Source organism: Oncorhynchus mykiss, chromosome 14, assembly GCF_013265735.2.
Source record: "Oncorhynchus mykiss isolate Arlee chromosome 14, USDA_OmykA_1.1, whole genome shotgun sequence".
NCBI classification, from domain to species: Eukaryota; Metazoa; Chordata; class Actinopteri; order Salmoniformes; family Salmonidae; genus Oncorhynchus; species Oncorhynchus mykiss.
Genome location: NC_048578.1, coordinates 20826335 through 20850307, shown reverse-complemented (window position 1 = coordinate 20850307; position 23973 = coordinate 20826335). Strand labels below are relative to the sequence as shown.

At 44.4% G+C, this 23973-nt stretch overlaps 1 protein-coding gene across 7 annotated transcripts in view; it reads right to left on the bottom strand.

The window, feature by feature from the left end:
* pcdh19 (protocadherin 19) overlaps positions 1–23973 on the bottom strand; it is a 90179-nt gene that overhangs the window by 62914 nt on the left and 3292 nt on the right. For 2 of the 7 annotated variants that reach the window (XM_021561495.2, XM_021561496.2), the window contains exon 2: positions 18826–19177. In XM_021561495.2, coding sequence (XP_021417170.1) covers positions 18826–19177 — 352 coding nt within the window. The remainder of the gene's footprint in view (positions 1–18825; positions 19178–23973) is intronic. The other 5 variants (XM_021561497.2, XM_021561498.2, XM_036943137.1 and 2 more) reach the window with 3 other exon arrangements.

Genomic DNA, 23973 nt, shown 5'->3' with positions numbered 1-23973 from the left:
CCTCCAACACCCTACTCAACAAATTGGATGCAGTCTATCACAGTGCCATCCGTTTTGTCACCAAAGCCCCATATACTACCCGCCACTGCGACCTGTACGCTCTCGTTGGCTGGCTCTCGCTTCATAGTCGTCGCCAAACCCACTGGCTCCAGGTCATCAACAAGACCCTGCTAGGTAAAGTCCCGCCTTATCTCTGCTCGCTGGTCACCATAACTGCACCCACCCATAGCACGCGTTCCAGTAGGTATATCTCACTTGTCACCCCCAAAGCCAATTCCTCCTTTGGTCGCCTCTCCTTACAGTTCTCTGCTGCCAATGAGTGAAACGAACTACACAAATCTCTGAAACTGGAAACACTTATCTCCCTCACTAGCTTTAAGCTAGTTTAAGCTAACTCTGTGATGTTATATGTATCGAACTGCTTTGCTTTATCTTGGCCAGGTCGCAGTTGTAAATGAGAACTTGTCTACCTGGTTAAATAAAGGTGAAATAAATTTAAATGATTTTGTTTTAGACAGGGGTTTGGGTACAAGAACAACTATTAATGTATTAACATCACATGGCAAGGACACTTGTGTAGCAAGCCTGTTGTTAAATTACTGTGCTTTAACCCACTAAGGGTATTCATTTGCTTTCCTTTCAACATTCTAATTTTAAAGCTAGACTTGGTTTTCAAAGCACAGTTAGTGCTTACCTTTTCATACAGTCTACCATATAATATTTAATGTTCGGACCACCATTGCTTCTAGGCGAAATGTGCACATGACAAAAAAATAAGCATTCTGGTGAATGACTACAGTATTTCCACATGTTCAGGTCCAATCCACCATTTGGAGCTGCAGACCTGGACTGGATGTTTCATTTAGCACACAGAATTCCTTCTGAACTAACATTAAGAAAGACATGTTCTTTCTCTCCTGACGTACAGTTTCATATGGGTTATATTCTGGACAAATGATTTCTCTCCTGCTGTACAGTTTCATATGGGTTATATTCTGAACAAATGATTTCTCTCCTGCTGTACAGTTTCATATGGGTTATATTCTGGACAAATGATTTCTCTCCTGACGTACAGTTTCATATGGGTTATATTCTGGACAAATGATTTCTCTCCTGACGTACAGTTTCATATGGGTTATATTCTGGACAAATGATTTCTCTCCTGACGTACAGTTTCATATGGGTTATATTCTGGACAAATGATTTCTCTCCTGACGTACAGTTTCATATGGGTTATATTCTGGACAAATGATTTCTCTCCTGACGTACAGTTTCATATGGGTTATATTCTGGACAAATGATTTCTCTCCTGACGTACAGTTTCATATGGGTTATATTCTGGACAAATGATTTCTCTCCTGACGTACAGTTTCATATGGGTTATATTCTGAACAAATGATTTCTCTCCTGACGTACAGTTTCATATGGGTTATATTCTGGACAAATGATTTCTCTCCTGACGTACAGTTTCATATGGGTTATATTCTGAACAAATGATTTCTCTCCTGACGTACAGTTTCATATGGGTTATATTCTGGACAAATGATTTCTCTCCTGACGTACAGTTTCATATGGGTTATATTCTGAACAAATGATTTCTCTCCTGACGTACAGTTTCATATGGGTTATATTCTGGACAAATGATTTCTCTCCTGACGTACAGTTTCATATGGGTTATATTCTGAACAAATGATTTCTCTCCTGACGTACAGTTTCATATGGGTTATATTCTGGACAAATGATTTCTCTCCTGACGTACAGTTTCATATGGGTTATATTCTGAACAAATGATTTCTCTCCTGACGTACAGTTTCATATGGGTTATATTCTGGACAAATGATTTCTCTCCTGACGTACAGTTTCATATGGGTTATATTCTGGACAAATGATTTCTCTCCTGACGTACAGTTTCATATGGGTTATATTCTGGACAAATGATTTCTCTCCTGACGTACAGTTTCATATGGGTTATATTCTGGACAAATGATTTCTCTCCTGACGTACAGTTTCATATGGGTTATATTCTGAACAAATGATTTCTCTCCTGACGTACAGTTTCATATGGGTTATATTCTGGACAAATGATTTCTCTCCTGACGTACAGTTTCATATGGGTTATATTCTGAACAAATGATTTCTCTCCTGACGTACAGTTTCATATGGGTTATATTCTGGACAAATGATTTCTCTCCTGACGTACAGTTTCATATGGGTTATATTCTGGACAAATGATTTCTCTCCTGACGTACAGTTTCATATGGGTTATATTCTGGACAAATGATTTCTTTCCTGACGTACAGTTTCATATGGGTTATATTCTGAACAAATGATTTCTCTCCTGACGTACAGTTTCATATGGGTTATATTCTGAACAAATGATGGGGCTTTCAGTATAATAACGTTATCTGTACTTTACAATAGAATTACATTTCCTCTCTCTCTCCTTTCCTCCTTCCTTTCCTCATTATTCCAGGCGTTGCTCCCTGTCCAGTGTCCCTGGCCCCGATGCACAGAGTGCTGCTCAGCCATCACACATGGTAGTAGGCAGGCTATAGTGACATGCGTATGTCAGGCTCTGTCACTCATGTATGTTTTAACACCTCAGCTGTTGCCTGTATGCACCGAGCCTGACAAGAGGGCAGTGGCCTGGGGCTTGATTAGGCTGCCATTGGCTCTTATTGTGACATATTTACTGTACCTCCCCAACATAGGAAGCAATGAATAATGTTTAAGGGCCAAGGCTATATATACACTGAACTGGCATTGGCTTGTCAGTCACGATAACCTTTCCACACTATAGTGTTGACCTGAAGCGTACTGTGCTGTCTTGGATATTGTCTTTTCACATTGTCCTTTGCAGCAAGGTGCCAGGAACTATGATGGGATGCATAACCAGGCCAGCCCAGTACAGCTCAGCTTGGCTAGACCATAGTGTGAAAAGGGTCTATATCTATGAGCAAAAGCATCTCATAGGATAATGTTACTCGTGCATTGAGGCTCCAGTGCAACCCATTTCAGAGTTCATCACAGCATAATTTCAGTCAACGGAAATGAAATGGCCCGACATGACCATTGGCTGACACATAGAAATGACTGCATGAATGTTGAAATATTTGCTTGGTTCTTTGACTAACTGAACTAACTAACTAACTGATGCTTTATTTGTCTTGGCATAAAATTACATTTAAAGAGTAAGACATTCCCAAATCCTCAGCTCACTCACAAATCTAACCTTTCTTGCTATAATTCCCACGCTCATCTGCCAGTTACTCAATCAGGGGCTTCAGATAAGACGCTTCACTCTCTTGCATTCCTCTGAAGAGGAGACTGTTATGGTGAGTGAATGAGGACCCAAAAGCGAACTAACTTAAACAGAGCTTCTTTAATAACAAAACATAGGTAGGCTCAGATAGACCGGCAGATTCCGACAGGACAGGACAAGGTTACAGCAAACATGACGATAGTCTGGCTCAGGCATGAAACACAAACAAACAAGAATCCGACAAGGACAGGAGCAGAAACAGAGGGAGATATAGGGACCTAATCAGAGGGAAAAAGGGAACAGGTGGGGAACGGGGTGAATGGGTAGTTAGGAGGAGACAGGGAACAGCTGGGGGAAAGAAGGGGAGAAAAGGTAACCTGACACGACCAGCAGAGGGAGACAGGGTGAAGGGAAAGGACAGAGACAAGACAACATGACAGTACCCCCCCACTCACCGAGCGCCTCCTGGCGCACTCGAGGAGGAAACCTGGCGGCAACGGAGGAAATCCTCGATCAGCGCACGGTCCAGCACGTCCCGAGAGGGAACCCAACTCCTCTCCTCAGGACCGTACCCCTCCCAATCGACAAGGTACTGGTGACCACGGCCCCGAGGACGCATGTCCAAAATCCTGCGGACCCTGTAGATGGGTGCGCCCTCGACAAGGATGGGGGGGGGGGGGGGGGGGAAGACGAGCGGGGGCGCGAAGAACGGGCTTAATGCAGGAGACGTGGAAGACCGGGTGGACGCGACGAAGGTATCGCGGAAGAAGAAGTCGAACTGCGACAGGATTAATGACCCGAGAAATACGGAACGGACCAATGAACCGCGGGGTCAACTTGCGAGAAGCCGTCTTAAGGGGAAGGTTCTGAGTGGAGAGCCAAACTCTCTGACCGCGACAATATCTAGGACTCTTAGTTCTACGCTTATTAGCAGCCCTCACAGTCTGCGTCCTATAACGGCAAAGTGCAGACCTGACCCTCTTCCAGGTGCGCTCGCAACGTTGGACAAAAGCCTGAGCGGAGGGGACGCTGGACTCGGCGAACTGAGATGAGAACAGCGGAGGCTGGTACCCGAGGCTACTCTGAAAAGGAGATAGCCCGGTCGCAGACGAAGGAAGCGAGTTGTGGGCGTATTCTGCCCAGGGGAGCTGTTCTGACCAAGACGCAGGGTTGCGAAAAGAAAGACTGCGTAAGATGCGACCAATAGTCTGATTGGCCCGTTCTGCTTGACCGTTAGACTGGGGGTGAAAGCCGGAAGAGAGACTGACGGAAGCCCCAATCAAACGGCAAAACTCCCTCCAAAATTGAGACGTGAATTGCGGACCTCTGTCCGAAACGACGTCTGACGGAAGGCCATGAATTCTGAAAACATTCTCGATGATGATTTGTGCCGTCTCTTTAGCAGAAGGAAGCTTAGCAAGGGGAATGAAATGGGCCGCCTTAGAGAACCTATCGACAACCGTAAGAATAACAGTCTTCCCCGCTGACGAAGGCAGTCCGGTGACAAAATCTAAGGCGATGTGAGACCACGGTCGAGAGGGAATAGGAAGCGGCCTGAGACGGCCGGCAGGAGGAGAGTTACCGGACTTAGTCTGCGCGCAGACCGAACAAGCAGCCACGAAACGACGCGTGTCATGCTCCCGGGTGGGCCACCAAAAACGCTGGCGAATGGAAGCAAGCGTACCCCGAACGCCAGGGTGGCCGGCTAACTTGGCAGAGTGAGCCCACTGAAGAACGGCCAGACGAGTAGGAACGGGAACGAAAAGAAGGTTCCTAGGACAAGCGCGCGGCGACGGAGTGTGAGTGAGCGCTTGTTTTACCTGCCTCTCAATTCCCCAGACAGTCAACCCGACAACACGCCCCTCAGGGAGAATCCCCTCGGGGTCAGTGGAGGCTACTGAAGAACTGAAGAGACGAGACAAAGCATCAGGCTTGGTGTTCTTAGAGCCCGGACGATAAGAAATCACGAACTCGAAACGAGCGAAAAACAGCGCCCAACGCGCCTGACGCGCATTAAGTCGTTTGGCAGAACGGATGTACTCAAGGTTCCTATGGTCAGTCCAAACGACAAAAGGAACGGTCGCCCCCTCCAACCACTGTCGCCATTCGCCTAGGGCTAACCGGATGGCGAGCAGTTCGCGGTTACCCACATCATAGTTACGTTCCGACGGCGACAGGCGATGAGAAAAATACGCGCATGGGTGGACCTTGTCGTCAGAGAGGGAGCGCTGAGAAAGAATGGCTCCCACGCCCACCTCTGACGCGTCAACCTCGACAACGAACTGTCTAGAGACGTCAGGTGTAACAAGGATAGGAGCGGATGTAAAACGATTCTTGAGGAGATCAAAAGCTCCCTGGGCGGAAACGGACCACTTAAAGCACGTCTTGACAGAAGTAAGGGCTGTGAGAGGAGCGGCCACCTGACCGAAATTACGGATGAAACGACGATAGAAGTTCGCGAAGCCGAGAAAGCGCTGCAGCTCGACGCGTGACTTAGGGACGGGCCAATCAATGACAGCTTGGACTTTAGCGGGATCCATCTTAATGCCTTCAGCGGAAATAACAGAACCGAGAAATGTGACGGAGGAGGCATGAAAAGTGCACTTCTCAGCCTTCACAAAAAGACAATTCTCTAAAAGGCGCTGGAGGACACGTCGAACGTGCTGAACATGAATCTGGAGTGACGGTGAAAAAATCAGGATATCGTCAAGGTAAACGAAAACAAAGATGTTCAGCATGTCTCTCAGGACATCATTGACTAATGCCTGAAAGACAGCTGGAGCGTTAGCGAGGCCGAAAGGAAGAACCCGGTATTCAAAGTGCCCTAACGGAGTGTTAAACGCCGTCTTCCACTCGTCCCCCTCCCTGATGCGCACGAGATGGTAAGCGTTACGAAGGTCCAACTTAGTGAAAAACCTGGCTCCCTGCAGGATCTCGAAGGCTGAAGACATAAGAGGAAGCGGATAACGATTCTTAACTGTTATGTCATTCAGCCCTCGATAATCTATGCAGGGGCGCAGAGACCCGTCCTTCTTCTTGACAAAAAAAAACCCCGCTCCGGCGGGAGAGGAGGAGGGGACTATGGTACCGGCGTCAAGAGCTACAGACAAATAATCCTCGAGAGCCTTACGTTCGGGAGCCGACAGAGAGTATAGTCTACCCCGGGGGGGAGTGGTTCCCGGAAGGAGATCAATACTACAATCATACGACCGGTGTGGAGGAAGAGAGGTGGCCCTGGACCGACTGAACACCGTGCGCAGATCGTGATATTCCTCCGGCACCCCTGTCAAATCACCAGGCTCCTCCTGTGAAGAAGAGACAGAGGAAACAGGAGGGATAGCAGACATTAAACATTTCACATGACAAGAGACGTTCCAGGAGAGGATAGAATTACTAGACCAATTAATGGAAGGATTATGACAAACTAGCCAGGGATGGCCCAAAACAACAGGTGTAAAAGGTGAACGAAAAATCAAAAAAGAAATGGTTTCGCTATGATTACCAGAAACAGTGAGGGTTAAAGGTAGCGTCTCACGCTGAATCCTGGGGAGAGGACTACCATCCAGGGCGAACAAGGCCGTGGACTCCCTTAACTGTCTGAGAGGAATGTCATGTTCCCGAGCCCAGGTCTCGTCCATAAAACAGCCCTCCGCCCCAGAGTCTATTAAGGCACTGCAGGAAGCTGACGAACCGGTCCAGCGTAGATGGACCGACAAGGTAGTGCAGGATCTTGAAGGAGAGACAGGAGTAGTAGCGCTCACCAGTAGCCCTCCGCTTACTGATGAGCTCTGGCTTTTACTGGACATGAAGTGACAAAATGACCAGCAGAACCGCAATAGAGACAGAGGCGGTTGGTGATTCTCCGTTCCCTCTCCTTAGTCGAGATGCGGATACCTCCCAGCTGCATAGGCTCAGCTCCCGAGCCGGCAGAGGAAGATGGTAGTGATGCGGAGAGGGGGGCAACGGAGAACGCGAGCTCCTTTCCACGAGCTCGGTGACGCAGATCAACCCGTCGCTCAATGCGAATAGCGAGTTCAATCAGGGAATCCACGCTGGAAGGGACCTCCCGGGAGAGAATCTCATCCTTTACCTCTGCGCGGAGACCCTCCAGAAAACGAGCGAGCAAAGCCGGCTCGTTCCAGCCACTGGAGGCAGCAAGAGTGCGAAACTCAATAGAGTAGTCTGTTATGGATCGATTACCTTGACATAGGGAAGACAGGGCCCTGGAAGCCTCCTCCCCAAAAACAGATCGATCAAAAACCCGTATCATCTCCTCCTTAAAGTCCTGATACTGGTTAGTACACTCAGCCCTTGCCTCCCAGATTGCCGTGCCCCACTCACGAGCCCGTCCAATAAGGAGAGATATGACGTAGGCGACACGAGCAGTGCTCCTGGAGTAAGTGTTGGGCTGGAGAGAAAACACAATATCACACTGGGTGAGGAACGAGCGGCATTCAGTGGGCTCCCCAGAGTAACACGGCGGGTTATTGATTCTGGGCTCCGGAGATTCGAAAGCCCTGGAAGTGGCCGGTGGATCGAGGCGGAGATGGTGAACCTGTTCTGTGAGGTTGGAGACTTGGGTGGCCAGGGTCTCAACGGCATGTCGAGCAGCAGACACTTCCTGCTCGTGTCTGCCTAGCATCGCTCCCTGGATCCCGACGGCTGAGTGGAGAGGATCCGAAGTCGCTGGGTCCATTCTTGGTCGGATTCTTCTGTTATGGTGAGTGAATGAGGACCCAAAAGCGAACTAACTTAAACAGAGCTTCTTTAATAACAAAACATAGGTAGGCTCAGATAGACCGGCAGATTCCGACAGGACAGGACAAGGTTACAGCAAACATGACGATAGTCTGGCTCAGGCATGAAACACAAACAAACAAGAATCCGACAAGGACAGGAGCAGAAACAGAGGGAGATATAGGGACCTAATCAGAGGGAAAAAGGGAACAGGTGGGGAACGGGGTGAATGGGTAGTTAGGAGGAGACAGGGAACAGCTGGGGGAAAGAAGGGGAGAAAAGGTAACCTGACACGACCAGCAGAGGGAGACAGGGTGAAGGGAAAGGACAGAGACAAGACAACATGACAGAGACATTAAACCAGGCAAAGCTTTGCCTAAACTCCTTCAACAGATAAAACACACACACACACACTAACATTGCAACATTTCAAGTTCAAGTAGTCAAGGATCCGTCAATTTCCAATCTGTAAAATCTTTGTTTCATTTTTCCACTACCTGATTAGTCTGTTTTCTCTTTCCTGCGCTTTGAGAAGTGTTTAAATGCCTCAGCAGAGCTTTCTCCTGGAACCTGACTGAATCTTCTCCTCAGCACAAAGCCCCTTGCCGAGACAGCATGCTGTGACCTTTACTTTATTGTGTACGGGATGCAGAGATGATTAATTGGATTAGGTTGATGAAATTTAGAGAAATACAAAAGCCCTAGTCGGGTGCCTCGATGGGAATCTTCGAAAATATCAAATTCTGTAATTCGCAACATATTAGCCCGTCATACTGCATGTGTTGTCACATGTATTGGTTGGTGGCTTAAAGAGGAAGGCGACCAGATTAGAAGTGACAGATATTTTTCTCAGAAAAGGGGAAGTGAGATGGAGGGAGGGGTTAGATAGTCAGATTACAATGGAAGATCAGATACTAAATGTGGAGCGGCTTGAGTTTGTGTTGTGCCACTCCAACCAGACCCAACACTCTAGTAAGAGGCAAGGCAATGTGCTTTAATTCCTCTATTGTTCTCTTCAGGAATGTAATTATATTTTATATGGCAAAGATGCAGTCTTTGTCTATGTCCCAAATGGCACCCTACCCTATTCCCTTTATAGTGCACTACTTCTGTCTAGAACCCATAGGCCTCTGGTCAAAAGTAGTGTACTCCAGATATAGGATCCTAATTTGATCAGTTTCTCACAGCAGGAAAATAATCCTGCAGCAACAGGAAAAGTGAATTATTGTGTGCATTATAATTACTGGACATTTTTGTATCTGTTGATACATTTTTGGTTAAAAACTTTTAAAAAATGTAAAAATTATAAACTAAAAGTTAGTATTTGCTGGTGTGCAGCAAATTTCCTGCAACAACAGGGTGATCAAATTAAGATCCCACATATGTATATAGGGAATAGGGTGCCCTTTAGGATACAGCCTATATGATTAAGGGAGACAGGATGACAGCGCATTAGAAGATAGGAAGAGGGGGGATAGAAGATGGAAGGTGATTGGCAGGCACAGCAGATGTGTACTATGTGTTGACAGCATGACATCTACTTTGCATTCTCAATATGACACGTTTGAATGTGTTCTGTGCATATTGTCCTGATGTGAAAGAGATTGGGTGGGGGGCGGGATGATGTGTAAGCATGCGGAATATGGAACCCAGTACCACTCCCCATCGCCTCTCTTGAAACAATATTAAAATGTAGACTATTTCTAGCTATCTCACAAAACAGTTAGCAATTAGCATATTGCTGTAGCTAGCTACCTTGGTTTTGTTTACAGCATGGAGTTCCTTGACTGTGAGAGGAACAAATGCAAGACACAGACAGAGAAATGCCTCTTGTTGTGCCCAACAAAAAAAGCCAGAAATTGAACTGTACTGCATATGCCATACTGTATGCATACAGTAGCTACTTATGTGGTCCTCTAACAAGTAACAGAATGGAAGCATCTGGAAGCGGATTTACCTCAATTAGCACTCAATTAGCATCAATTTGTTCATTGTAGCACTGAACTAATTGGACAAGATGGCGCCGACAGAGATGGTTGCCTCGCTTCGAGTCCGTTTTTATGTATTATTTCTTACATTGTTACCCCAGGAAATCGTAAGTCTTATTACATACAGCCAGGAAAAACTATTAGATATAAGAACGACATCAACTTACCAAAATTACGACCAGGAATATGGCTTTCCCGAAGCGGATCCTCTGTTTGGACCACCACCCAGGACAATGGATCTAATCCCAGAAGCCAACCCAAAACAATGGCGCCGCAGAAGGGGCAGACGGAGCGGCCTCCTGGTCAGGCTCCGTAGACGTGCACATCGCCCACCGCTCCCGAGTATACTAGTCGCCAATGTCCAGTCTCTTGACAACAAGTTTGACGAAATTTAAGCAAGAGTTGCCTTCCAGAGAGACATCAGAGATTGTAACATTTTCTGCTTCATGGAAACATGGCTGTCTCACCCGATCTAGAAATCCTTACAATCAAATGCCGGCCATATTACCTACCAAGTGAATTCTTATCAGTTATTGTTAAAGCTATGTGCATTCCCCCTAAAGCAGACACCAAGACGGCCCTCAAGGAACTTTACTGGACTCTATGTAAACTGGAAACCATATATCCTGAGGCTGCATTTATTGTAGCTGGGGATGTTAACAAAGCAAATTTGAGAACAAGGCTACCTAAATTCTATCAGCATATTGATTGCATTACGCGTGGGGTAATACACTTGATCACTGCTACTCTAACTTCCGCGATGGATACAAAGCCCTCCCCCTACCTCCCTTTGGCAAATCTGACCACGATGCCATCTTGCTCCTACCGTCTTATAGGCAGAAACTCAAAAAGGATGCACCAGTGACTAGAGCCATTCAACACTGGTTTTAACAATCAAAATCCACATTTCAAGATTGTTTTGATCACGAGGAGTGGGATGTGTTCTGGTTAGCCTCAGAGAACAACATCGATCTATACACTGACTCGGTGAGTGAGTTTATAAGGAAGTGCATTGAAGATGTTGTACCAACTGTGACTATTAAACCTACCCTAACCAGAAACCGTGGATGGATGGCGGCCTTAGCGCAAAACCTGAAGCACGAACCACCGCATTTAACCATGAAAAGACGTCTGGGAATATGGCTGAATATAAACAGTGTAGTTATTCCCTCCGCAAAGCAATCAAACAAGCGAAATGCCGGTACAGGGTCAAAGTGGAGTCGCAACTCAACGGCTCAGACACGAGACGTATATGGCAGAGTCTACAAGAAATCACGGACTATAAAAAGAAAACCAGCCACATTACGGACACCAACGTCACACTTCCAGACAAACTAAACACCTACTTTGCCCGCTTTGAGGATAATACAGTGCCACCGTCGCGGCCCGATAACAAGGTCTGCGCCCCTTCTCCGTGGGTGACGTGAGTAAAACATTTAAACATGTTAACCCTCGCTAGGCTGCTTGCACAGAAGGCAACGCTAACTGAACTAAATGACTATCACCCCGTAGCACTCACTTCTGTCTTCATGAAGTGCTTTGAGAGGCTAGTCAAGGATCATATTACCTCCACCTTAACGGCCACCATAGACACACTTTAGTTTGCATACCACCCCAACAGGTCTACAGACAATGCAATCGCTATCACACTGCACACTGCCCTATCCCATCTGGACAAAAGGAATAGCTATGTAAGAATGCTGTTCATTGACTACAGCTCAGCATTCAACACCTTAGTACCATCCAAGCTCATCATCAAGCTGGAGGCCCTGGGTCTCAACCCCGCCCTATACAATTGGGTCCTGGACTTTCTGACGGGCCACCCCCCAGGGGGTGAAGGTAGGAAACAACATCTCCACTTCGCTGACCCTCAACACTGAGGCCCACAAGGTTGCATGCTCAGCCCCCTCCTGTACTCCCTGTTCACCCACGACTGCGTAGCAATGCACACATCCAACTTAATTATCAAGTTTGCAGACGACACAACAATAGTGGACTTGATTACCAACAACGACTAGACAGCCTACAGGTAGGGGGTGAGGGCACTCGGAGTGTGGTGTCAGGAAAATGACCTCTCACTCAACGTCAACAAAACAAAGGAGATGATCGTGGACTTCAGGAAACAGCAGAGGGAGCACACCCTATTCACATCGAAGGGACAGCAGTGGAAAAGGTGGAAAGTTTTAAGTTCCTCAGCTTACACATCACAGACAAACTGAAATGGTCCACACAGACAGTGTGGTGAACAACCACCTGAGCCACTGCCTGTTCACACCGCTACTGTATCATCCAGAAGGCGAGGTCAGTGCAGGTGCAGCAAAGCTGCGACCGAGAGATTGAAAAACAGCTTCTATCTCAAGGCCATCAGACTGCTAAACAGCCATCACTAATTCAGAGAGGCTGCTGCCTACATTGAGACCCAATCACTGGTTACTTTAATAAATGGATCACTAGTCACTTTAAACAATGCCACTTTAATAATGTTTACATACAGTATCTTACATATCATATGTAAATACTGTATTTTATACCATCTACTGCACCTTGCCTATGCCGCTCGGGCCATCGCTCATCCATGTATTAATATGTACATATTCTCATTCACCCCTTTAGATTTGTGTGTATTAGGTAGTTGTTGGGGATTTGTTTGATTACTTGTTAGATATTATTGCACTGTCGGAACTAGAAGCACAAGTATTTCGCTACACTCGCATTAACATCTGCTAACCATGTGTATGTGACCTACAACATTTGATTTGATTTGACTAAATTTGATTTAAAAATGATAGAACTCGAGAATAATGGTCTTCTTACAGTTTCTCCACAGAAAGTCTAACACTAGAGTTAAAAGACTGCCTCCCTTTTTTCCATTTCATTGAACACCATAATGAAACCCAATAACAATTTTATCAAATTCAATCTCTTTCCCGCATAAGGATAAGCATAAACTGAATCAATACCCACGATAAGTTATTTTCTTTCTGCTATATTCATTTTATGGAAACACAGGTGGAGGAAAAATCAAGTCACAGGAATACACATTACCAATTCAAAAACACATTATAGCCAAAGGCCATTGCTTACTGTCTAATTGTCTCTCTCCACCAACTGATCTGGTGTAATTAAGACATGGCAGAAGGCTCTATTCTCCAGTGACTTCTAGTCTTTTCATCTGCAACCACAACCACAGGCAGGTCAACCAAACATATCTCAGCTGCTGCTGCTACTTCTCAACATTGGACAGGGGTTCCACTGGGATGTCTATTGGAGCTGCATGTGTCTCGGGAGAGGGAATACTGTACACACAATGCAATTGCAGGTAGAAAGTCTTTGGGGAAGCGTTGCCACTGTTTTCTTGGCCAACTACTGTATACTATGCACCAGTCTGCTGCTATGTGTAGTCTACCTGTGTCTCCTTGCTGGAACAGCTGATGGTAGTTTATTTTATGCTCCTCTTTCCACTGGTATTTATCTGGTGTTTTATTGGAAATTCTGTGGTAACAATGGGTGTAATTCATTCCTGTTGGTGATTACCTGGTACCAATGGTGCCCAGTGGTTCTTTTTTAGTGAATCCCTGAAAACAAACAAGTGATACTGTACATAGGTGCTTCCTGCCTAACTACCTGCCTAACTACTATGTTCTTTCTCAGTAAATACCTGGTCAGTGAAGTACTACTAAAAAGCTCTCTCTATCTGAAGTAGAATACTACAACCACTGTAGCAGACCTGATACATGTACTGGGTGTTGATGAGACCCATCTACACCAACAAGCCAAATCCAATAACAATAATGAATCGCCTAAAATCAAATCCTGTGTCACGACTTCCGCTGAAGTTGGCTCCCCTGCCTGTTCGGGCGGTGCTCGGCGGTCGTCGTCACCGTCCTACTAGCCGCTACCGATCCCTTTTTCGTTTGTCTGTTGGTTTTGTCTTATTAGTTTCACCTGTGTGTATTTTTGTTTAATTAGCTTCCCTATATGAGGTAGTTTGACCCGCCCTTGTTTTGTGCGGGATTGTCTTCTGTTACGTGTGTACATATTAGGTCGTGGTGTATTTTATTTTCTATACTGGACACCCTGTGGTTTTGGGTTGTCTGGTATAGTGTCCTGCGCCCTGTATTTTATTGGGCTTATCAGTTTGGTGTGCAATAGTAAAGCACTTTACTCCGTTACTCTCTCTCTGTGTCTGATTCCTGCACACACACCTAGTCCCGCGTGACATCCTCATTATTATACATGAAGTCTTTTACTCTGATCTTTTCTATTCTTCTTCTTTATTCTCCTCTTATTCAAATCCTAATAGTATAATTCCATGAGGCTCGGCCTAGGCTTCATACAGTAGGTTGGAAATGGAACCAGTAAAACAGTGGTTGACTCACAAATGATTATGACGGCGCCCTGGCGCCAAGGTGATGACAAATGTTTTTGGGGACGAAGCAAAAGCCTCACTAATCACAACAGTGCTCTAGTGTCCTAGCTAGACCTCGGGGAAATGTGGACTTGTGGAGTCAAGTGGGTTTCAAGCCCGGGCTTGCTCACCGTGACAGAGCTACAGATGTATTATCTTCATTTTGTTACTGAGAATATTCCTGCACCGCAGATGAGCTTCATGATTTACATCCATTCAGTCAAAACCTGCACTAACACACGTTGATATTAACAGTATTGCACTTTATTGTAGCCTCATTTTGGCCAGCTAATAGCCTATCTGCTGATCAAGCAACATTATGAACTAAACATTCAAATCCTCGTGCTGCAGGAGAATTTTTCTGCTATAATACTAATCAAATTAAGATCCTACAGCTGTATTTTCGTTAATTTTACAGATGCACTGTCTGTTTACACTCTACATAAATGGCTATGTAATTGCACTTGACAACAGTTTTTGTAATTTAACAGCAATGTGTGGTTACGGAGTTACTGTCTTTTCTAAATGTCAGAGTGGAGAAGAAATATTTGGAGATAGCTGCAGCCTGCTTGAGGGGGAGAATTCACACACGTACATGAACATACTCTCTCTCTCTCTCTCTCTCTCTTACTCCCTCCTTCCCTCTCTTCCATCGCTTCCATCGACTAGCTATCAGCACCTCCTCTCTCCATCAGTCCACAGGAAATATGCATGGGGCCGCAGTCAAAGAGATGTTTGTCAACGTCATGTGGAACGCGGAGCTGCGACGATGCTTGCATGTTAAGCAGCCCCTCTGCCTTAATCAAGCCAATCACAGGCGCTAGGAAAATGAGAAAATGCGGTAGGGCCCAGACACCTGGCATTAAGACACTCTCCCTCCTTCCCTCCATCCCTCTCCCTCTTTTCCTTCATCCAGCCACCCCCTAACTCAGCCCTATCAGACACCTCCAAGCTTTGCATATGAGATCATCAGATTCGATTTGCGGCCCTATTTGTCTCCCCCTCTCCCTCTCCCTCTCTCCTCTTTTCATGAACCGAAACAAAGAAAGGCCTCCCTAATCCCGCGGCTAAGGTGCTTTTTTATTGGATGCTTAAGCCGCCAAGACAGGCTACTACGCCTGGGTTTAACAACTGCTCAGGAATTCCTTTGTGCCGGCTGGACTATCCTTGTGTTTTGCTCATGGAGAGGGTTGTGACCTGAATGCTACCTGTGGGTACATAAAGGCCTGGACACAGCATAGCGGCATGCACTCGTTCCCCTCTACTAACGCTTGACTTTACAGTTCCACAGGATGGATCTACACCCTTTCTTAGTTTCTTTCTTTCTTTGTCTCTCTCTCTCTCCCCCTGTCCCCTCTCCCTCTCTCTCCCTCTCCCCATCCCCCTCTCTCCCCATCTATCCCAGACAGTCTGCAGTAAATCATTGTGGCTGTAAACGGGGCCCTTTTGACCCTCGCGAGACCCAATAAGTGCCCAGATCCTAACTGGATCCGCCAATCAATGGATCAATAATCATTCTTATGTTTCTGGTTTTGTTTTTAGACTTTTCTTCTTCTTGCTGAATGTCAAACTGGATTTGGAGTCATCAAATATGTGATGGGTGGGTTGGGTTGCTTTACTTGGGGCTGAACAAGATTGTGAGAACCACCTACCCAGCTGAGGGCCATAGCAGTAGGTCAAGCTAGAGAGGTTGTCCAGGAATCCAGTAGACTAGGTCATAGAGGCAGATCAGCTGGTTGGTGGACACTTTTGTTAGCTTGAATAGCCCACTCGAGCGAGAATTTTGCTTTCTTCTGAATCTCTACGGCAATACAATCAACCCCTATGCATGGTGGGGTGACTATAGCTATATAATAGCAAGCTGCGCGGAGTGCAAAGCTGCAACCTTGGCCTTCACTGCATGACGATTGGGCAGTTCGCACATCGAGCAATGATTATTCATTGTGGTGGTGGAGCTGATAACCTGGATCAATGCGTCTGGCACCCTGTAAAAAAATCAAGTGATGTGTTTGCTCCAATTGGTTCATATGTTCATTCAACTACTGTCATGTGTGCTCCCTCGCTGGCCTCTAGGTCACCAGGCTGCTCGTTATGGCGCACACCTGTCACCATCGTTACACGCACCTGCGCGTTATCAGACTCATCTGGACTCCATCACCTCCTTGATTACCTGCCCTATTTATGTCACTCCCTTTGGTTCCTTCCCCAGGTGTAATTGTTTCTGTTTCCTGTCTGTGCATTGGTCGTTATTATTTGGACATCTTACCTAAAAAAATGCTGTGGAACTAGTTACACACACAGTATTTTTAACATACAATGTTTTCAACTTGTTAAGCAAAGACAGCATAATACATTCACTGAATTTTTTCTGAACGTTTTCTCAAGTTGGGACTAAGTTCGGTAACACTTGGATCGAAAAGTTAAGTAAACAAAAAGGCTGTGGAACCAGTTACTTAATAATAATTAGTTGAAACAAATAAACCTCTGAAAGGCCTTGATCTATTTCTCAAATGTATCTGTCTGACCAGACTCCGTATAGAATATCTGTTATGTTTCTGGAACATATGAGCTTATGACTGGCCCTGAAGGTGTGGCTCAATCTGTTGACAGAACATCCACGGTAAATGTGACCATTCATTCACTTTAGACTTCTTCACAGATCTAAAAAGATCGAAATGAACCTGGGGCTTTCCCACCCCGAACCGATACATAGATGATCTTTGTTAAATATAGAGTCCTGTTTCGAACAGACCTGAGGACAATTACACCCGTTCCATACAGATCTGGTCAGATCCAGACCCGGTCCGATCCGAGTGATAGAAGCAGCAGAAAGGTCATTTTTTTAAGCTACTTTATTAAATGTAGTAGAGAGAGGTACCGACTCGCTCTGTAGTAGACTAATAGCTGCCATAGCTAGGTTATTTATCATGCAATATGATTACGTCGTGCCTGTCTTGATTGCATCAAACCGTGAGAACCTAGTTAAGTTAACGTTAGCTAGCTAGGCTAATTCAGGCTGCAGTGGATGTGCTTCTCATCCTACAGTTACAAATAACAACAACTCCACCCAGAATATTAAGCAGCAGCCTAACTGTTGTCTCTTGTTCGTTGTAGCCTATCCTTGTCCTTTAACTTTTAATTCCGCCATTTTAATTTCAACTTCCACTGATTAGATATCTCCTGACTTTTGCCACACACGGAGGCTCTATGACTGTAGACTATTGCTGCTTTGATGACTTATGATTGGCCAACAATAGCAACAATCTACACACGCCACGCTCCACTCTCTTGAAAAGCAAGGGCAGCAGCACACATTTTAAGATATCTCTACCTCTCTACTGCAGCAGTCGCACTCTAATTTGTACCGGCCCTTCCGGACAAGGCAGGGTATTCGAGTACAGGTGGATCCGTGAAGACCTCTAATTGACATTCACCAGGTGAATCCACAGTGACTATACTCCCTACAAAGACTATATTATAACCCACAGCGACTATACACCCTACAAAGACTATATTATAACCCACAGCGACTATACACCCTACAAAGACTATATTATAATCCACAGCGACTATACACCCTACAAAGACTATATTATAACCCACAGCGACTATACACCCTACAAAGACTATATTATAATCCACAGTGACTATACTCCCTACAAAGACTATATTATAACCCACAGCGACTATACACCCTACAAAGACTATATTTTAACCCACAGCGACTATACACCCTACAAAGACTATATTATAACCCACAGCGACTATACACCCTACAAAGACTATATTATAATCCACAGCGACTATACACCCTACAAATACTATATTATAACCCACAGCGACTATACACCCTACAAAGACTATATTATAACCCACAGCGACTATACACCCTACAAAGACTATATTATAATCCACAGCGACTATACACCCTACAAAGACTATATTTTAACCCACAGCGACTATACACCCTACAAAGACTATATTATAACCCACAGCGACTATACACCCTACAAAGACTATATTATAATCCACAGCGACTATACACCCTACAAATACTATTTTATAACCAACAGTGACTACACTCCCTACAAAGACTATATTATAACCCACAGTAACTATACTCTCTACAAGACTATATTATAACCCACAGTGACTATACATCCTTCAAAGACTATATTGTAACACACAACAACAATACACCCATTGGATGCTGAAGCACTACGCAGTCATGACAATGAGTAGTGAGTCTGAGAGTCGACTGGGCCCATCTTAACCATCACTCTCCTATGTTCCCGTCTTAACCATCGATCTCCCCTGTCCTGTACACCCACCCCCTGTCCCCCTCTCCCCCAGGGCATTGGCACAGATTGGCACAACAGCAACACGCTGCAGGGACAGATCAGATCAGAGCGAACTAAGCGTGGTCTCACCTCTGGCAGCGGCATGCCGTTGATGATGAGGTCAGGCTGCTGGGGACCCTGCCCGCTGGCGAAGGGATGCTGCTGATAGCCACCGTGGTTGGGCGCGGCATTGCGCGAGTTCTGGTTCTCCACGTTGAGGAAGGTGCTCTCGGAGCGCCTGCAGCCCAGCGGCAGGCTCTGCTGGTGGTAGTCGAAGTAGTTGAGCGAGGAGGTGAGAGACGAGCAACTCACCACGTTCATCTTGTCCGTCTCCTCCACGTCGCGCGGCACGAGGCGGATGTCGTTCTTGCTCAGCTTCTTCTTGCTCGACTTCTTCTGGCTGCCATACGAGTACTCCGCCACCCTGCGCAAGTAGAAGAAACTGAACAGACTCAATAAAGCAGTGCTCTGTCGTACCCGCCCACAGGCACACGTCGTTCGGCCAGAGGCCCCCCGCTCAGCCATGCCAGAGTGCTGACCGAAGTGTGCCGTGGTGGTGGCAAGCACATTGGTAAGCATCCGGGGTAGCGAGACAGAGGAGCCACGCTCAAGTGACCCCCCCCCTCCACCCAAGCCTGACCGCCTTCCCCGGGCCACCAATGGAGCCGTCATCCCTCATTTGTTTTTATTTGCATGCTCGGCACAGTTGACATGTCACAAACAACAAGCACACACAATGCAAACATGCCAAACCACAAAAGCACACAAGGCAACAACAAAAGACGATACTGAAGATCACCAACCAGAATCAGCCATCATATTAAAGCCTCACTGCTAATTCACTTTTTTCTTTCATTATCAAGCGAGGCCCACTGGCGATATGGAGTGCAGGAGCACTGTAAATTCAAATTCATTTAGAGCCTAGTCTCTGTGGCTGTTCCCTGACTTGAGCAGAGCATTTTGATTCTAATCAGCCCAAATGAGAAAGCCGGAGATTCTTTATGGAAAGGATGCTGCTGATGCTCGGGTCCATTCTCCATCCAGGCTTGCAAATTCTTATGAGGGGAAGCTGTGTTTTAAGCAGCTTGTGCTCTGAACCCTTGAATCCCTCCTGACCCGGGCCTTGCCTCTGAGTTTTAACGTGTCAAACATTTGCATGGACTCCCACTCTCCAAAGGTATATTTTTAGCACTGGTTGGAAATAGTATTTACTCTTGTTTCTAGCCTGCATCTAATAACACTTGAGGCCCTGGCTGCATATGCTGAAATGCCCTAGGAAGATTCCCCATCCTTAGTATTAACTGGATGGGTTTTCCTTTTCATGTATGATGAAGTCTGGGTCTGGCTGCTCTTCCATGCCTTCATTCTAGCAAAGCAAATGGTAATAGCAGCCTTCGAATGTTTCTTTTTCCGGATATCTCAAAACTGTTATTTTTTTCTCTCTCTCTCTCTCTCTTTCTCTCTCAATCTTTGGAGTCTGAGTAGGGGAGAGAAGAGACTGAGGGTAAAAAAAAGAGTGCATTGTTCTGTCATTGTTCTCTTTAGTGCTTCTGGGCCCAAAATCAGAAAATGGACAGGAGAATCAAAGAGAATGAGCAATAAATTACAGATAAGCACTGCTCAGGTTTGAGGTGGTAGCTAACTACTCAGGAGCACTGCAAATCAATACTGATTACAGTACCCAGCAGGAAAATTATTTTTATGCCACAAGACAGGATTTTTAAAGAGGAAGGTTAGGTGGTGTGGGTCAGATATTATTTGATTTACCTTAGTTGTTTGTTTGAATGGTTGGTTGGTTTCTTGTGGTTTTTTTAATTAGAGAAATAGTGCATTGTGGGTCACATCCAAATCTGAAAGCATGTTGAGAAATGTACTAGGCTATATTTGTCAATATGACAATGACAGCCATCAAATCATATAAAATGCCCTAAAACCCCTATAAATTGTCTTAATAACATAACTTATGTTGCGAGTCTTTTGCATAGTTCTCTAAGAGCATTGGCTTTTCAGAAAACAGATGTTTTTATTCTTATGTCGTTAAATTAGACTGTGGGCTGTAGTGTTGACAACAATGTCACTTTGAAACTATACTGAACAAAAATATAAATGCAACATGTAAAGTGTTGGTCCCAAATGTTGAGCACAAATTTGTTTACATCCCTGTTAGTGAGGATTTCTCCTTTGCCAAGATAATCCATCCACCTGACAGATGTGGTATAAAAAGAAGCTGATTAAACAGCATGATCATTACACAGGTGCACCTTGTGCTGGGGACAATTAAAGGCCACTCTAAAATGTGCAGTTTTATCACACAACACAATGCCAGAAATGTCTCAAGTTTTGAGGGAGTGCGCAATTGGCATGCTGACTGCAGGAATGTCCACTAGAGCTATTGCCAGAGAAATTAATGTTCATTTCTCTACCATAAGCAGCCTCTCAACATTGTTTTAGAGAATTTGGCAGTACGTCCAACCAGCCACACAACCGCAGATCACGTGTAACCACTGCAGCCCAGGACCTCCACATCGGGCTTCTTCCCCTGCGGGATTGTCTGAGACCAGCCACCCAGACAGCTGATGAAACTGAGGAGTATTTATGTCTGTAATAAAGCCCTTTTGTTGTGAAAAACTCATTCAGAAAAAACTAATTCTCCCCAGTGGGTGGCCTTTGCCCAATGCTGCGCCCATGCCCAGTCATGTGAAATCCAAAGATCCTGGCCTAATGATTTTATTTAAATTGACTGATTTCCTTATAAAAAATGTAACTCAGTAAAATCGTTGCAATTGTTGCACGTTGCGTTTATAATTTTGTTCAGTAGAAGCTATGTATCTTAACAAGTTAGGCCTTAGAGGTGCTATACTACATACTTAGAATACTGAATGTAAAGATGCTCTCCTACTAGGTGAAACCCTCATCAAATCTACATCTCTGAACCTGATGTGGATATCTCACCAACCATCACATGATATTGCAAATACATGACTGCTTTAGATTTCAAATCAATAGGTGATCAATATTAACCATTATCCATGAGTATGTGAAAAGTTTCATTTCAGAAAGCAATATTTTCAGAAATATTGGTACATATATTTACGTTTATTCTTTAAAGAACTTATGAAAGAGATTCTTTAAAGAGATTGTTTAAAGAAATAGATTGGTGTGTTTGTTCACTATCTAATCATGGCATGGGGTTGTTGAATGAGAAACATATATTTGTTTGAAATCTATCACTTTAAACAAATAGTCATGTTTTTTTGCAAAACACTATATATCTGCCTCACTCTCTGGGAAATAAGTGGTACTGCTAAGTTTTACACAGTCAAATAGAACAAATGGCCTTTTTTTTTATAAAGAACTCTACAAATTATACATTTGTGACAATATATGTAAATAATATATTTTGTAACAAAATAATCAATTCAGTAATATGAGATCTGTATGTAAAACATTTACAAGTAACATTTGTTTTACATTTAGCAGATGCTCTTATCCAGAGTGACGTACAGTTAGTGCATTCATCTTAATATAGCTACAGTAGTTGAGACTAATATACAGGATGCAAACGTTCTATTCCAGCTAAACAATGGATATATAGCGTTTTGCACAAGTGTATTTTTTTAACATTTTAATACAGATCTAAAATCTATGAATTACAAATCTGAGAGGGGTAATATTTTAAACACATATGAAGGTACCCATAAGCAATCATTTCTGATGAAAAAACACACGTGAAAAATTGGTGGGTATAGTGTTTTGGAAATAAACTTTTCTGTGTGCCTGTGAAGGTCCACACTTTAAAAAGGAGATCTGTCTGGACACCTTATGTAGTTCTTTAAGTGCATAAAGGAGAAGAAACTCAATGTTAAAAAAAAGAGTAACTGCCGCACAATGGCATTCTTAGGCTACATGTGTGTTTAATGGATCTCAACCCAACATTTTGGTCAATAGAGCTTCATCCACTGGGACTTACTGAGAGATGTATGTTTGCTCTACTTTATGGAGGAATCATACAGGGTCAGCCAATTGCCACATGTATGAAATGGCCTGACATAGCAGCACATCAACAAGAATGATGTTGAGTGTAAAATCTGAAATATGATAATAGCTTCAGGTTAAATTGACAAATTCACAGTACCAGTCAAAAGTTTTGGACACACCTACTCATTCCAGGGTTTTTCTTTATTTTGACTATTTTATACATCATAGAATATTAGTGAAGACATAAAAACTATAAAATAAACATATGGAATCGCAGAGTGAAGGAAAAGCAGTCAACAAGTGTTCAGCGTATGTGGGAACTCCTTCAAGACTGTTGGAAAAGCATTCCAGGTGAAGCTGGTTGAGAGAATGCCAAGAGTGTGCAAAGCTGTCATCAAGGCGAATAGTTTTGATGTCTTCACTATTATTTCTACAATGTAAAGAATAGTAAAAAATAAAGAAAAACACTTGAATGAGTAGGTGTGTCCAAACTTTTGACTGGTAATGTATATATTTTATATATTTTAAGTGGTAATACACAAGGAAAGTGAGAGCTGATGCTATACAGATTGCTGAAAAAAAACATTTTTATTATGATGGATCAAGATAATAATGTGCTTCCCTTCTGAGGCATAGTCATACACGGAGTAGAGGCCTAGATGGTTCAAAGCTGCATTACTTAGTAGTTTTAGTATGATAGTAGATCCCACTTGATTTGCATTACTTTTTTTTTAAATTCTGTATTATTATTAACACTATTATTACCAATATCATCATTACTATGTCATCATTCTTGCAGAATCGTAGGCCATGCTGTCTTCTTTAGAACATCCATTTAAACCTTTGGGAATAGAATGCACTAGAAATTCAATAGCTGTAAAATTCAGCTAATTGTCCTCGCCTAGTCACGATTATTAGTCCTAGTTAATTGTGCGTGTTGAAAAAAGGAAGTAAGGCAACAGCGCCTAGTCTAGGAGTCCATTGGCCATTTTTTCTTATCAGTTATGGGCACCTGCATTCCTTAGTGCCGCCTAACATCTGGGGCCCTCAACATGCACTAGAAATACAGCTACGTGCACTCACGACTAGCCTGAACAACACACACACGGAGGCACCAACGCAAGGGCGCGCATATCGCCAGCAGAAACACACGCGCGCACCACTGAATGGGCAATAAAATGTGTAAATGTAGGCCCATGAGAATAAGAAAATAGGTACTTGGCTATAACCATGACTGACTGAAACACCAAAGTAATGAGA